General features: G+C 42.7%; 1 protein-coding gene across 1 annotated transcript; it reads left to right on the forward strand.

Moving 5' to 3' along the window:
• Positions 1 to 4,148, forward strand: SLC10A3 (solute carrier family 10 member 3). The gene is made up of 2 exons (XM_039366082.1): positions 1 to 150; positions 2,318 to 4,148. Exon 2 carries the CDS (start codon positions 2,471 to 2,473, stop codon positions 3,755 to 3,757), a length of 1,287 nt encoding a protein of 428 aa, XP_039222016.1. The 5' UTR covers positions 1 to 150; positions 2,318 to 2,470; the 3' UTR covers positions 3,758 to 4,148.
• The last annotated feature ends 10,934 nt before the right edge of the window (positions 4,149 to 15,082 follow it).

Here is a 15,082-nt window from a genome sequence, read left to right on the forward strand (position 1 = left end):
CATTCTTGTGTGGGCGTGGTTATGACTGTGGCGCACCACCCGGTGGGCGGGGCCGGGCATGGAAAGAAGGAGCGGACGAAAGCAAACAAATCGAGCGGTTGAGTTTAGGTTGGTGCCGGTGAGCGAATGCTGGGGAGAAGCCAGGCGAAGGTAAATTGCGGAGGGATTCTTCTCTCCGGAGCTGTTAATCGGCATGTTAGACAGATATTTGGAGCAGAGATGGGGGCAAAACAATAAAGCTTGGCTATTACGGATCCGATCCGCTTTGCGGAAGCTGCTTTCTTAGTGAGAATTGCGTAGGAGTTTGTGTGTGTGTGTATTGGGGGTGGGTGGGTAAGAATGAGAGCCAAAATATCCCCCTTCTCCCCCAGTGAAAGGAGGTGCGCAGTCTTTGCGTTGAGGGGAGACTGAGGCGGAAAGGGTAAAAGAGGGAAGAGGACGGTCTGATGTTCCCCTTATCTTATTAGTCAGTCCGGGGGAGAAGTTTTTGGGGCATCAGCTTCTTTCCCAACAAGTGTTTGTAGCTTTAAGACAGAAGTGACTCAGCTGAATTGAGGAACGGGGGGCAAATAAGAGGATTGGGACTTAACCTGCCTTGAATCCGTCGATTCACGGGTCTTCGGTTTCTCACCCCTTCTGCTGTCTCGGGAAAGACTCCGGAAGACTCTTGCTTTGCAGCTGTCAAGACTTGCTCTCGGGGATAGTTCCAGCATCATATTTTTTCCCCCTTCCCGTTAGGAAGAATTTTTGGCAGAGAGGGCTGCATCTGGAAATCTGTTTTGCCTGGGCAAAGCTTTAAAAAGAGGGAAATGTTTACTAACATTCCGTGGGGTCAGGTCAAAGAAAACTGCTCAAGGAAGTCAAGATTTAGAACTGAGAAGGGGGTTGCCAACAAACTTCATGTACCTGAAACAATCCTAAGGAGACAAGATGTACATGTTACAGGAAAAGCAGGGGTGGCTTTGAAATTACTCTGACATCTGCTCAAGGTATTTGGGAGAACACAGAGGCAGGACTTTGCCAAGGATTTTTCTCACCTCTGGCAAAATAATATTTTGTCATCGTATTATTTGCAGATTGAGACTCGTATAACTGTAGGACATTTAATAGCTTCAGCTCTCACTACATTCCCTACAGCAGAATTTTGTGCTAACACATTTAGTGGAGCTTTAGACTGTGAATGACGGGGCCTGGCGGAGATTTGGATCAGTCGGCATAATGTTCTCATTTTTACAATTGCAGCTATCGTCATTCTAGTTATTGGACTTGTTTTTTCTGATTCAAGGCTTTAAGACATGCCAAGGTCCTCCTGTCCCCAGCTCAAAGACTTCTTGTCCTTGCAAATTTGGAAATACTTTCCACATAACTTTGGGTAAAGCTGGGAATTGTGAGCATTGGGACAGTGACTTTCTAACAAACTCAATTTGTGAAACTCTGATTTTGGGTTTTGCTGATTAGATAGGTTTGTTATAGAAATGGCTAGTATATATTATCATATAAAATAAAAATTTGAGGTTTTATGTTACAACAACAACAATAATAATAATAATAATAAAGTTGGAAGGGACCTTGGAGGTCATCAAGTCCAACCCCCTGCTCAGGCAGGTAACCCTACACCATTTCGGACAAATGGCGGTCTACTTTATTCTAGTGGACCAAAAGGAGTCAGGAATCAATGCTTTTATTTTCCCCTTTACCCTACACCAGTGGTTCTCATTTGGGGTCGAACGACCATTTCACGGGGGTTGCCAAACAACGCAGTCCGCCAATTTTCCCCCCTTTTCCTTAGCTGTGCTACTCCCTTTCATTCTATTGGCTTTTGAAAGCCAATAGAATAGACTCTCTTAAATAGACTCTAATTCTATTGGCTTTCAAAAGCCAATAGGAATTGTCCAGGCTGTCTCTGCCCTGCTGAGCCCGCCAAAAGTCCCATTCTGCAAACGGTGCTGCACCAGTTGAGTAGTCCTCGACTTACGACCGGTTGAGTAGTCCTCGACTTAGAACTGGTTAGGGGTTGCGGCATTAAAAAGGTTGAGAACCACTGCCCTACACTTTTCTCTCTTCCCCCTTTCCTCCCATATTTTCTCCTTTTCATTTTTCTTTGTACTTCTGTATTTTATATTTTGATAAACTAATAAAACATTCAGAGGTGAGAAATGCAGGTTGCATTATGTCAGCTCCGGCTGCAGATCCAGAATGTCCTGCCTGGATGAAGTGATTTAGCCATTATTTCACTAGCCCTCTGCCTTCACTGCATAAATTATTGTGTGACTGTGTGCCTCATCGTCCTCACTTCTCATCCCCCTTCTCTGTTTAGGTGGAAGGTCTTCCTAGAAATGCATCAGAGGTGCCTATGGATCTGAGGTTAAGAGCATGACCCCTGCTGAATGAACAAAATGTCCATGATGCTGGAGCAAGGAGAGCCCTAATGGAATGAGCCCACAGCATACCTTTGTCAGCCTTCTCCACCATGTCTGGGACACACATTCTCTTCCTCCTCTTCCTCAAACTTTTTGTAACTGGCTGGACCCAGGGAGCAACAGTCAGTGCCCCTTATCTGAATGTTGGGGATGGAACAGTTTTGGAATTCAATTTCCCCGAGCATAGCCAGGGTGTTTTGTTGGTGAAGTGCCACTATCCGGGATCAGATGCCTGGCTGAGTGTATCTTCACTGGAGCCTACCGTGGTAGTCATAGAGAATGTCAGTGCCTCCTGGGGAGGAGGCTTTACAGTCAGATTCCAGTCTGGCTTGGCTGGTCTGGCCCCATTGCAACTGAGATTGTTGGAACAGAATAGCCTCATTGAGGAACGAGCTGATTTCCGGATTCGGGTTGACACTTCTGATCTGGAGCCAGCCATACGGATGAGCCTAGGCCACTTCTCAGAGAACCCAATCCTCTTTGCCCTCCTGCCTCTTATCTTCCTCAATAAATGTGCATTTGGCTGCAAGGTGGAGGTGGACAGTCTCCGAAGCCTGGTTCACCAGCCTCATCCTATCATGCTGGGCATCCTGGGCCAATTTGTCGTCATGCCCCTTTATGGCTACCTCATGTCCTTGGCCTTCTCTTTGCCTAAGGCACTGGCTCTGGGGCTAGTGATTTCTTGCTCCTCCCCCGGTGGTGGAGGTGGCTACCTCTACAGCCTTCTGCTGGGTGGAGATGTCACGGTGGCCATCTCCATGACCCTCCTATCCACAGTAGCAGCCACTGGGCTCATGCCCCTCTCCTCTAGTTTCTACGGATGGCTTTTGGGGGCACATGAGACTCTGCATGTGCCCTTCCTGAAGATCTTCATCACTCTCCTCTTCATCGCAGTGCCCATCTCTACCGGCATGCTGGTCAAGTGCAAGCTGCCCCGTGTCTCCCGCTTCCTCCTCCTCCTTATCAAACCTTTCAGCTTCACCCTCATCGTCGGAGGCCTCTTCATGGCTTATCATATGGGAGCTTTTATCCTAATCAGCGTGCGGCCCCCCATCATCCTGGCTGGTGTTACTGTGCCCATCTTTGGCTTGCTGCTGGGCTACCTGCTGGCTTGGTGCTTAGGACTGCCCGGGCCACAACGTCGGACGGTCAGTATTGAGGTCGGGGTGCAGAATAGCCTGTTGGCCTTGGCCGTGCTGCAACTCTCCTTCCAAAGGGCCCAAGCTGACTTTGCTTCCCAGGCTCCCTTTATTGTGGCCCTGAGCAGCACGTCCGAGATGTTGCTGCTTGTCTTGGGGAACCTGGCCTACAACAAGCTCTGCTCAGCTGGCTCTTAAGGCCCCTGGGAAAGTGGAGGCAGATACCAAAGATTTGGACTCTGGGTGTGGCCTGATCAGAGATGGATACCAAAAGCCTTAGGAGCTGGATGTGAGGCACCCTCTTGGTTAGGGGTGTGGCTAATCAAGACCTCAGCCTGAAACCCATGAAGGGGTGCTCAGATCAGGAGCCCCTTGCAGTGGCATATCCCACAGGTTGTCGTGGGGAGAGGGAACCTGGACTTCTCTGTTCTTTTTAAATTCAGCTTGTTTTTCTACATAACAAGAAGTATCTCTGGATCTTAACACTCGAGTTGCACAGACCGAGGGGGTAAAATGGGGTGGATATGCCCTATTTCACCTCACCCACTCAGCGGGATACAGGGTTTGAATAAAACACAACTGAAGATTATCTATTCTGTCTGTCTTTTTCTAAAATAAAACACAATAATTTCACTGCTTGAGGAGGTGGAGATGCAGAGCTTAGCAGGAGAATGTTCAAAGCAGGGGAAACTAGGAGAAAAAAATTATACGCCTAATCACTTATACACTTAATCACATCAGCGATTAAGCAGCTGCCTTGAGAGCATGCCTGGAGGGGAGATAAAAATGTAACAAAAACAAATGCTCAAGTAAGATGGGAGTTGCATGTTAAGTTTCCTTTGGAGAATAGAAAATAATAGGAAGAAATATTTGGCCCTTGGCCTATATTCATATGCGTAAATACATAGCCTTGCCGTTAGTTTAACAATGTTCTCAGCAGTTTCGCAGTTTGAAGATGGGTGGACTTAACTCCCAGAATTCCCCAGCCAACTCCCAGAATTCTGGGAATTGAAATTGCCCATCTTCAAGTTGCCAAGGTTGAGAAACATTGCTTTAACAATTAAGAAAGTTCTTGCCTGAGATCAGGCCATAATGGATGTGCTAATGTGCTAAGAGTCACAATGCCTGTCTTAATTATGCTGCAAAGAGTTGAGTGAGTTTCTTCTCTCTGGAAGTTTTGAAAGGCTCTTGCTGTGGATTCTTGCTAGAGGTTATGGGCTGATAACAGCCACCTTGGTTACACTTCTAGGAACGAGGGAGGTTGGAGCCTAGCCACACAGTATAGAAGCTTTTTCTCCCAGAACCTGTGGTCCTTCTGGAAACTACAGATTTTCAGGTGTGCTTCAGCTCCTGCCAATCCAGCTTTTCTTTTGTCATTCACACTAGTATTGCTGCTGAAGGTGTAGCAGCTATGGATAGAAGCAGGCAGTTGGATTACTCCAACCGCTTCTCATTTTTTCCTGGGGAGTGTTGGTATGTCATCCTGTGTTAGTGCTGGGAGGACTGGGACTTGTGTTTTTAATGCACTCACCCATCTGCTGGTGTAGAGAAGCGGCACGGCATGTTCTTAGGGCAGAACTGCTTATGAATTGCAGTTGGATGTTCAGTCAACAAGGGAGGGAGGAAAAGGTTGGTATCTGGCCCGAAGCCAGCAAGAAACATTAGCTTTACTGTTATTTTATCCTCCCTTGCCCATCATCCTAAAGCCAAGCCATTCTTTCAACAACTGCCTGATTTCCTGATGACTACACTTTCAAATACCGCTTTTCTTTCATTTGCCAATGTGGCACTTTAAGAATATTATTAATATTTGGGAAAGTATGCTGTAAATTGGGCTTGTGCATCTCTTTAAGCCAGTGGTTCTCAACCTTTCTAATGCCGCGACCCCATAATACAGTTCCCCATGTTGTGGTGACCCCCAACCACTTATACATCACCGGGTGCCAGAGGCGTGGCCAAAGAAAAGGGGGAAAAAATGGCAGACAGCCTTGTTTGGCGACCCCCGTGAAATGGTCGTTCGACCCCAAATGGGGTCCCGACCCACAGATTGAGAACCACTGCTTTAAGCTCAAGGCTACGCCATCTGGGCTGCAGAATCCCAGATCACCCCTAGATGGAAGCAAAGAAATACAAAAAGTGCTAACTCTTTGCTGCCATCTAGGGGTCATCTAGAGTTTTGCAACCCTAATCTAGTAGCAAAAATAAACAGGTTGGTTTGAATTTCATTTAATGTGTCATGTAAACTGAAAAATTATATTTGGTAAACCATGCTTTATTGCTTAAGAAAGTTAAAAACGACCAATTGTGGTTTATTCAATACATGTGTTTAGTCAAAGTATGGTTTAATATATTAGGTGACCACTGGGAAGCTGTCCTGTTTGGTCAACTGAAAACATCTTTAAGTTGGAAGAGGCAGTTTCTTTCCTTCAAAACTCTAGAATTATTCGTAGTGCATTGCTTTTATTTTTCTGTTCCACATGTCAGGGAAGCAAGCTGAAGATCTTATTAAATCTCTCATCACTCTTGCTTGGGATTCAATCCATTTGAGGCTCAGTGGGAGTTCTTTCTTAAACAGGAGTGCATTGTATAAAATTCAGAGTAAGCAAAATGAAAGGAACATACCTGAATATGAAAGAATTATTACTGGACTTGATTTTTGGAGGTTTGGGCTCAAATACAAATTAGCACATTTGTTCTTAGCTGTTGGCCTCCTCTACATCTCCTATTATAAAGATACGATAGACAGGGAAAGATACCTATGGATGTTGTCGAGAATTCTCTGAAGGAAGGGTGGAACTATGCAAGCAAACATAAAATAGCTGAGGATGAAGTCTATTCTGCATCCTTGTACTTTGTACTACCTGGAGATGGGTGTCTGCTATTCTGAACTCGTTTACCAGAAAGAAAGCCTCAGTTGACTCTGAGGCGCTGCTGAAGGGATATGCTATGTATGCATAGAGAAAAGTGGAGATAGCAAACAAGTGCAAAAACCTTAAATCAGTAAAAGAGACAGCATGTGACATCTCAGCCTTGGGAAAGAAGGAAGCATAAGTAAAATAATCCTGCCTCAAATCTGCATGCCATAAGAGAGGATGAGGGGAAACTGGCAGGCTTTTAAGATTCTGTTATTATGGGCTACAATGCAGTATCAATAATCCTTGCAGGGTTTGAGTCCTGACCTGAACTGCCTCAAAGGGCTGACACTGTGATATTGTGCATCATAAAAAACTGGGGTGAAGGGGGGCTGAAAAAGATACAGAGGAATGATACTGTCTGTACATTCAGGGATGCGTGGTAAGCATTGTCAAGAACTGGGAGACATCACGATGGAAGAGTGGTTTGCAATCAATTGGCAAGTAGTCTATAAGGACAGTAGATGGGAAGTAGGATGACAAATTAGAAAAATGTGGTGCCCCGATATCAAACAATTGCCATCAAGTTCCCACCACTTTTGATCCTTTGCCAGCGATTCCCATCTGGATTGGCTTGCAAATCGCCATTACGTAATTGTGCATCTATATTGGGAGGCTATTTTATATTTGAATGTGACTGGGTATCCCAAAGCAGCCCAGATTTAGCACTTTCCTAGGCTTGATACATCCATGTGGCCAACACCCTGTTCTGAAGCAGAGCTGGAGTAATATTCCCTTACAGCTTTCCCTCTTACTCAGGAGAATGTAGCTGGTCATTGTAGGCTTCATACTGCAGTTCAGGGATGATAGTTTTGGAGTTAATAACTATAATCAGGACCCAGCAGGAATGTTAAACATGGCAAAGGACCTGATTATGTAGAAACAGCTTTAGTAATACCTACCCAGGAAGTAACTTCTTTTGTGTTTTCTAAATGCGAACGGTTGCCTAATTATTTTTTATCAAAATGCAAGCATGCCTGAAACATAGTTAACTAGCAAGTAAGTACTGCATAGGGTAAGCATTTAAAAATTGCTAGGTCTAACATTTTAACCTAGGGGGAGCAATTATAACTGGCAAGCAATTATAACTGGCATCCTTCCTCACATTTTGGTTAGAATGGAATTAATAAGATAAATATTTCACACTTTTTAACAGAGGAAGTGCATGCTAAATTCACAGGAAGTTTCATAATGGTTTGGGTTTGCTACGTTAATGTGAGTGGTTACACACAGTCATTATTTTTGTATGGAGGGGAAACCTTCTCCCCTCCCCACAGAATTTGAAATGGGGAATAGACAATTGGCTCCTAAACGTACAGTCTGGCCCAAAATGGTTTCCAGATGGTTTCCAATGCATGCTCCAATCTCAAGGACACTGCGTGTCTCAGTTACTTTCTCTTATGCTATCTGCAGCAAAGGGGTCTTTTCTACTGAATCTATGAATAATAATGGCTCTCTCAGAGTTATCTTACAATATAAGATAAATGTCACTCCAATTCACTTCTTTATCCATTTCAGACACATATTAGAATCAACTGGGTCATTTTAGGTTGCAGATGTTAAGACTAGCTATAGATACAGCTAAGTAACTTCTTCACTTTTTATTTAATACATTTACATGCAACACCCAGGACAGTTTATAACAGTAGTCTCTTCTTGATGGAAGGATGCCAGCATGGAGTCTCCTCATGCACTAAGATTCACTTCTTGAATCTTAAACAAGGAAATCCTAATTCATCCTGACAGTAGCAGCTGCCTTATTCTCTCAACTGTTACTTTTTCAGGAGATGTAATAAGGTTTGCTCTGGATTTTTATTTATTTTTTTGTCATTGGGTATAAAAACTAGGTAGGGAAGAAAATATAAATAAATACACTTGCTGCTTACAAATGGAATAGTACAGATCCTTCCTGTTATTGTGCAGAAGTAGGACTTCATATGCAAGAAATGTAAATGGTATAAGGTCTTGTTGCAAGATTACTCACTGAGCCTTGGAGTATAGAGTTCTGTCGTTAACTGATTTTGATTGTTTTTTATTTCTGGGTGGACTTTTCTCTAAAAAGCTTGGAGCTGGGCTACCTGAAGGACAATTGTTCCCTTCAAATTATTCCCTTGAATAATCTACTCAACGTCTATAATATTAATCTAGATAGCCTCAAAAATGCTTCTTTGGAAAACCTAGCAATCCCACTCTTATTGCCTGCCAAGTATTGGGTGGGCACCTCTTAGCATTTCTGGGATTCATTTGGTGCTGCTTGAGGTTAATTATGGAAAGTTGCTTCATTTGGGTTACTACTGGCTTTCTGCTTTTTGGGGGAGGGATATGCAGTGATGGGATTCAGCTGGTTTGGACCACTTCGGCAGAACCAGTAGCTAATTTTTTGTTGCCCAGGCCCACAACGGACTTCCGGAAGCGGCATCCACACAGAGAACTGGTTGTTCACATATCTGAATCCCACCACTGGGAGTATGTTTTTGTTAACTTTCTAACTCAGCATTGTCAATCGGTTTATTTATTGTTTTGTCATTTGGAACATTTTGTCATAATTAAAAACCTGCACAAAAATGGTCTACATTAATAAAATACATAAATCAGTAAAAACATTAAAGCAGTCTTATTACAGGAAATAAAATATTAGAAAATATTAGGATATTTTGATAAATATTATCTCTATTAAGTGGCAGCCCATGTAAAACTTGCTAAGCGTTGTCTTCCTCACTAAATTCATTAGATATTCAATTTTATATAAATCAAGCAAAATTTATTTTCTTACCAAGAGAGACGCCAGACTTTTTTGCTGAAGCAAAAATAGGACAATACAATAAACACTGGGAAAACTATATTTTTCTTGGAGCAATGTCAGAAAGACATATTATATGGGATACTGAGGAACTGACTGTCTCTAGTTGCTAATGCCATTTGTTGGAACTGTAGTCTTGTAAGTGCCCTTCACAGGGATGGCATTGTAACACATCTCAGTTAAGGTTCACATTCAATTTTGGTTCTATTAAGGGCATACCAAGGGGCAATTTTATTTTATGCTAATTTAAACAAATTTCTTTGCGCACAGACATTCTATTTTTAAATAATAGATTATTGTTTGCATTATTTGAATTTTAAAAAACATCCAGAGAAAAACCAAGGGCATGCATATGATTGGATAAAAATATAAACCAATTGGTACAAGAAGTAAAGAAATCCATTTGCTCCAGGAGATACCATTTGACAAATTGGGGGTCAGGTACTATAGTTGAGAGGATTCTAGTTCAGTAATTAAAACCCTTAACAATTATTCTATCTTTAGCTAGTATGTTCCAGTTTCTGCATGTTGAAAGGGGATAGAAGTATTGTTAGGTATACTTAAAATGGTTCATGTTTTAAAAGAACAGGAGCATGTTTTGAAAGAATTCCATATCATAAAGAGTAGAAATTCCCCATAACTCTACTGCAGTGGTTCTCAACCTTTCTAATGCCGTGACCCCATAATACAGTTCCCCATGTTGTGGTGACCGCCAAGTGGGTGTGGCCACCAATAAGAGGGAGTAGGACAGCTAGGGAAAAGGGAAAAAATGGCGGACAGTGTGGTTTGGCGACCCCCATGAAATGGTCATTTGACCCCAAATGGGGTCCCGACCCACAGGTTGAGAACCACTGCTCTACTGCATATGAAAAATAAGGAACCAAATTGGTTTTTAGTCGAGTTAAGATTGGAGGAATTTATCAACCATCACTTGTACACCAGAATTTTAGTACTCCTGCCACAGCTTTCTCTGTTTTTATTTTTTGGGCTGATAGTGAAAATGTGAACTACCTGAAACATTAAAAAGGATGCTTTGTTCTGTATCATGTTTTCCAATTATCCATTTGTGTCTTTTCTCCCCAAATACCACCACCAGGTGCCCTACAGGAGTGAACCTAACCTGAATTTGAGTATTTGTATATAAAGCCATGATCAAAATTAAACATCTACATTCCAAAATTTGTTTCTATCAATAGAATCAAAAGTTGCATAGAATTCCATAAAGGCAATATACATGTTTTACATACTTGTTTTACATATTTATCAGATGATCCAATACAAAACCATGACCAATTGTTGAATATCTTCCTCTAAATCCTGCCTGTTCCTCTGTGAGCATATTTTTATTGATGACCCAATCCCCTAATACTTTAGCTAGATATTTTGCATAAATTTTAGCTGTAATATTAACCAGACTAATTGATCTATAATTTTCTGGGTGGCTACAATTACTTTTTTTGTATTTGCTTGTTACTTTGCTGGGTGGCATTTAATTTACACAGAAAGCTGGAAGATGTTTTCAGAAGCAATAAAATGGACATGTAGCTTAAGGCTTAGAACCATATAGCCAGAAAGTAAGTAAGGTTCTGCTGAAGTCTTAGTACTGTTCACACACTAGGAATAAAAATTGAAAGCAAAGGAGAAACATTTTAGCCCCTTGAGCAGATAATGGCTTTCAATCCTAAATTCTCGGATTGAAACTGTCTACCTGCACATTTTGACTCTTGCTTAAGAGGAAAGATATCTTTGAAAACGCAACTCAACAGTTGTTGTTAGGCACTAATCTGTATTTTCACAGTTTTTCCTTTCTCGGGCTTGTCTAAAGTGTCCTCAAGCCGCCAACTCATCATTAAGATCAGTGAAGGCCTTCCTTCCACTTCAAGGACTAGTGGCCCTTGATTGAAAAATAAGATTCTGCATTCCTGGGCTGAGTCTTTTGCACAATCAGGGATGTTGACGTTTTAATTATAAATGAGTAACCAACCTGGAGACCCTTCCTGGAATGAACGCTATAAGGGAAAAAGCTCGGCATGCCTAGGTGACTGCCCCCAGATAATTCATGGTTGGTGATATCTATATGTAGATAGGAAAATCCAAATAGTTCTAGAACAGGGGTGTCAAACTGCCGGCCTGCGGGCCAATTGCATCATGCGGAGGCCATGCCCATCCCAGATCTGGCAATGCGAAAAAAGTCGCGATACGTCATGACACATCATGTAACGTGGCAAGTTTGACATCTGAGTTCTAGAATTCTTGATTATCTTCCCAAGACCCTTTAAGCTAGCCTAATCTTTCTTGGTTTTTCTTCATCCCTAGCCTGCTCTCGTATTAGCAAAGCATCTTTCCCTGAAAGTCACTTTGTGAGTACTTCCCCTCACTCTGCCTCCAAATATGTAATACAGAAATATTCTCAGTAGGTAGAAATACATTCTTGTGCCACTTAATTGACTAAGTAAATTTGCAAGAATCTCACCCGTTTTCTGCAGAGAAAAATGTGGTGATCAGAGACGGTTAGTTTTATGACTTTTCTTTCTGCATTCCTTTACAATGGTATTGCCAGGGGAATCAAAAACATATTCTTATCTTTTTAATAACATCATGACCATTTCCTGTTTGGTGAAGCAGACTAATGGGTCAGAATTTCCAGTTTGTAATACTTCTTTGAACAGGTTGACCTGGGACCCATTTCTCTGATTATTTTCATGAACTAAAATTATTACTTCTTAAGAGGCAAGTTTGTTTTCTGCTGATTCATAGATCGAAGCTGCATGCAAATATACATGAGGAAAGCAATGAGCCTCAGTAAAAATGCATGCCTCATTCAGGAGAAACAGGTTCTGCCTATGTGTCTCAGAGGCCAACTGTATATTCACTGCATTGATTGGCTGGAACCAGTGCCATTGCAGCATCTGAGCAAGAAGAAGGTGAATACAGATATATATTTCATTTAACAATTATAAAGTGGTATGAAAATAAAAATAGCACACTTCAAAGATAGGAGGAGGTGTATGACAAAAAACTAATTTTAAAAATCTGATTGGATAATATAATAAAGCACTATTTGAACAGCATCAGCATTGACAAAACCATCAATCGATTGCAAACGGCAGCTTTACATAATACAGCTAATATCCTGTGATGATACCTTTAACACCGTCGAACAACATCTGTCTACCCCAGATCCTTGGGAAAGACTTGTTAGGTGGACAAAAAGGCCAAATGCAGCTTAAATACTGTATTGGTCTGACTGTGCAGCCAGCCATAGAATTTATTAAACTTATATGCCATCTGACTCTCAATGATTCTGGGCAACTCACAACAATCAAAGAAATTTCAATGACATCAATGAAACATAAAGGATGAATATGACAAATGTGTTGAATTGAGGGATCTCCCTCCTCGTCAAAGGTCTAGGTAAAGAGCCAAGTCCTGACATACCTTCTAAACAACAGCTGTGTGTGGGCCATCCAGATCTCAGGAGGAATCTCTGTAGCAGGACAGGCGCTGCTACAGAGAAGGAGATCACCGGGATCCCAAGAGGGTGATATTGTTTGAATAAAGAATCTGGACTATGCCAACCCTGCAGGATCAAATTGGCAGATAGTCTCTCAAGTAACCAGGCCTTATGCCATGTAGGGCTTTAAAGGGTACAACCATCAGATTGGATATATTGATCTCCCTAAGAGTGGAGAACTCCAGCTAAAGTATGTATAGAAACGTATGTATAGAGCCAGCGCAAGACAGCTGCCGCTCATGCAAGGAGAGCTTTGTGCACATGTGCCAGTTGCCGCTACTCACACGAGGGGAGCTTCATGCGCACACACAGAGTGAATATGCTCTGGGTGTCCTCTATTATAAACAATGCCATCCAATGGAACCCAGGAAGCCTGCTTTTTTCTGTCACAGAATCTGCTCTATGGAACAACAAACTCCACTGAGATTCAAATGGTCCTAAACTTGCTGGTCTTCCGTAAGGTACTACAGCTTGCTGGCTCTTCCCTCCAGCATTGGCCTTGCTATCAGGTGAACTCATTAAGTGTGATATTTTGTTGGGTTTTTGCTCCACATATACCATATGTTCTAACTGGTTTTAATTGTCAGGGCAGTTACTTATTGTTAGCAAGCCAGAATTATAGATTGATTGGGCAGCCATACAGTATATAATAAAGTAAATTAGACATGTCAAACACAAGGCCCGGGGGCTGGATGCGGCCCGCAAAGTGGTTTCATGTGGCCCATGAAGCCATCCTGGAAATAGTGAGGGAATGGCCCCCGCTGCCTTGGCCCTGGCCCAGGTCAGCCGGGAGCCAGTGTACAATTTTGTGGTGGCCCTCTATGCTGAAACGCATTCAGTCTTAACTCCACAAGGCTATCTGGAAACAGCAAGGAACCAGGATAACCTTGAAAAGCAGCTTTGAGAAAGTGGGGCTGGGTTTGGTGCCGCAGGTGCTCAAGGGCCAGGCTGGGCATTTGACCTCTGCTGCCCAGGGCTCCACATCACCATCCAACCCCCCCCCCCGCATGGCCTGAGAGGAACAGTGAGGCTCCTCCAATGGACCATGCCTTGGCACTTGCCCTGGTCCCACGCCCTTCTGCCAGAGACCCTCAGATCTGTCTCACTCCTGCCCAGGCACCCTTGACGCGAACGATGTAGAGCTGGCCACGCCCACCCAGCAGGCCACACCAACTCCATCCACACCTACCCAGCAGGCCGCACCCACCCTGGCCACACCCACCCGGCCCCCTGAGGGCAACCGCAATCCTGATGCGGCCCTCAATTAAATTGAGTTTGACATCCCTGAAGTAAATAGATAAATACTACTTGAATTATCGCTGTGTTAAGATCCACTGTAACATATTATGACTGTTTCAATTTATAAGACTGAATATCCCCTGCCTGATAAAATCCTGTAGCATGCGTTAATTAACTCTGAGCCATTTTCATGGAGCTCTGCTGTAAATTCTAGGTATGATGGATTTTTGCTTTATGTTAATAATTAAGCTCTCTTTTTAAAATTGGGAGGAAGGCAAGGTAAAATGTTTGCTGAAAAAATATTTAGTGGAACATGAGACCAACTTAATTGGGCACATCCATTATGTAATGGAACATAACACCAACTTAAAATGTAAAGCCAACTTAGTAATTAATTGTTTGAGCTGACCAGCTTTTCAAGTACAGCCAGTGTAATTAATCTAATTTGTCCCTTCTTGTTACACTGGCTTTTAAAAACAATTTAACAGGCTCACAACAGAGGTAAGTAGGAGGTTGCACATTATTCAGGACAGCAGATTAAATTATATCTTTGGTCCATCCGATTCTTAGCTTCTAACAATATAATTATTACATCTTATGAAACATACTTGCATAGTTGTACTGTATACAAATTACAGTTACCTAAACATTAAAGTTTTCACAAGTTTATAATTCAAAAATCTTCCCTTTCTGGTTTCCTATACTGTAAACCAGTGGCTCTCAACCTTTCTAATGCCGCGACCCCATAATACAGTTCCCCATGTTGTGGTGACCCCCAACCACTTATACATCACCGGGTGCCAGGGGCGTGGCCAAAGAAAAGGGGAGAAAAATGGCGGACAGTCTTGTTTGGCGACCCCCATGAAATGGTCGTTCGACCCCAAATGGGGTCCCGACCCACAGGTTGAGAACCACTGCTGTAAACAGTAGCAAAATATCTCTCACAGTACTGGACAATACATGTTTGCAGGTTGGGGAAATAAGGATCCGAATATTCAGGAAAGAAATGTTTCTCCTGTGCTGTGCATGCAATGGTCTTCCCAGTATGTGCCAGATGT

This window comes from Crotalus tigris, unplaced genomic scaffold (assembly GCF_016545835.1).
Source record: "Crotalus tigris isolate CLP2741 ecotype Arizona unplaced genomic scaffold, ASM1654583v1 scf7180000020218.1340706, whole genome shotgun sequence".
NCBI classification, from domain to species: domain Eukaryota; kingdom Metazoa; phylum Chordata; class Lepidosauria; order Squamata; family Viperidae; genus Crotalus; species Crotalus tigris.

Excerpts from the sequence above, each read along its gene's own strand:
- SLC10A3 (XM_039366082.1), top strand. The coding sequence starts at position 2,471 with ATGTCTGGGACACACATTCTCTTCCTCCTCTTCCTCAAACTTTTTGTA.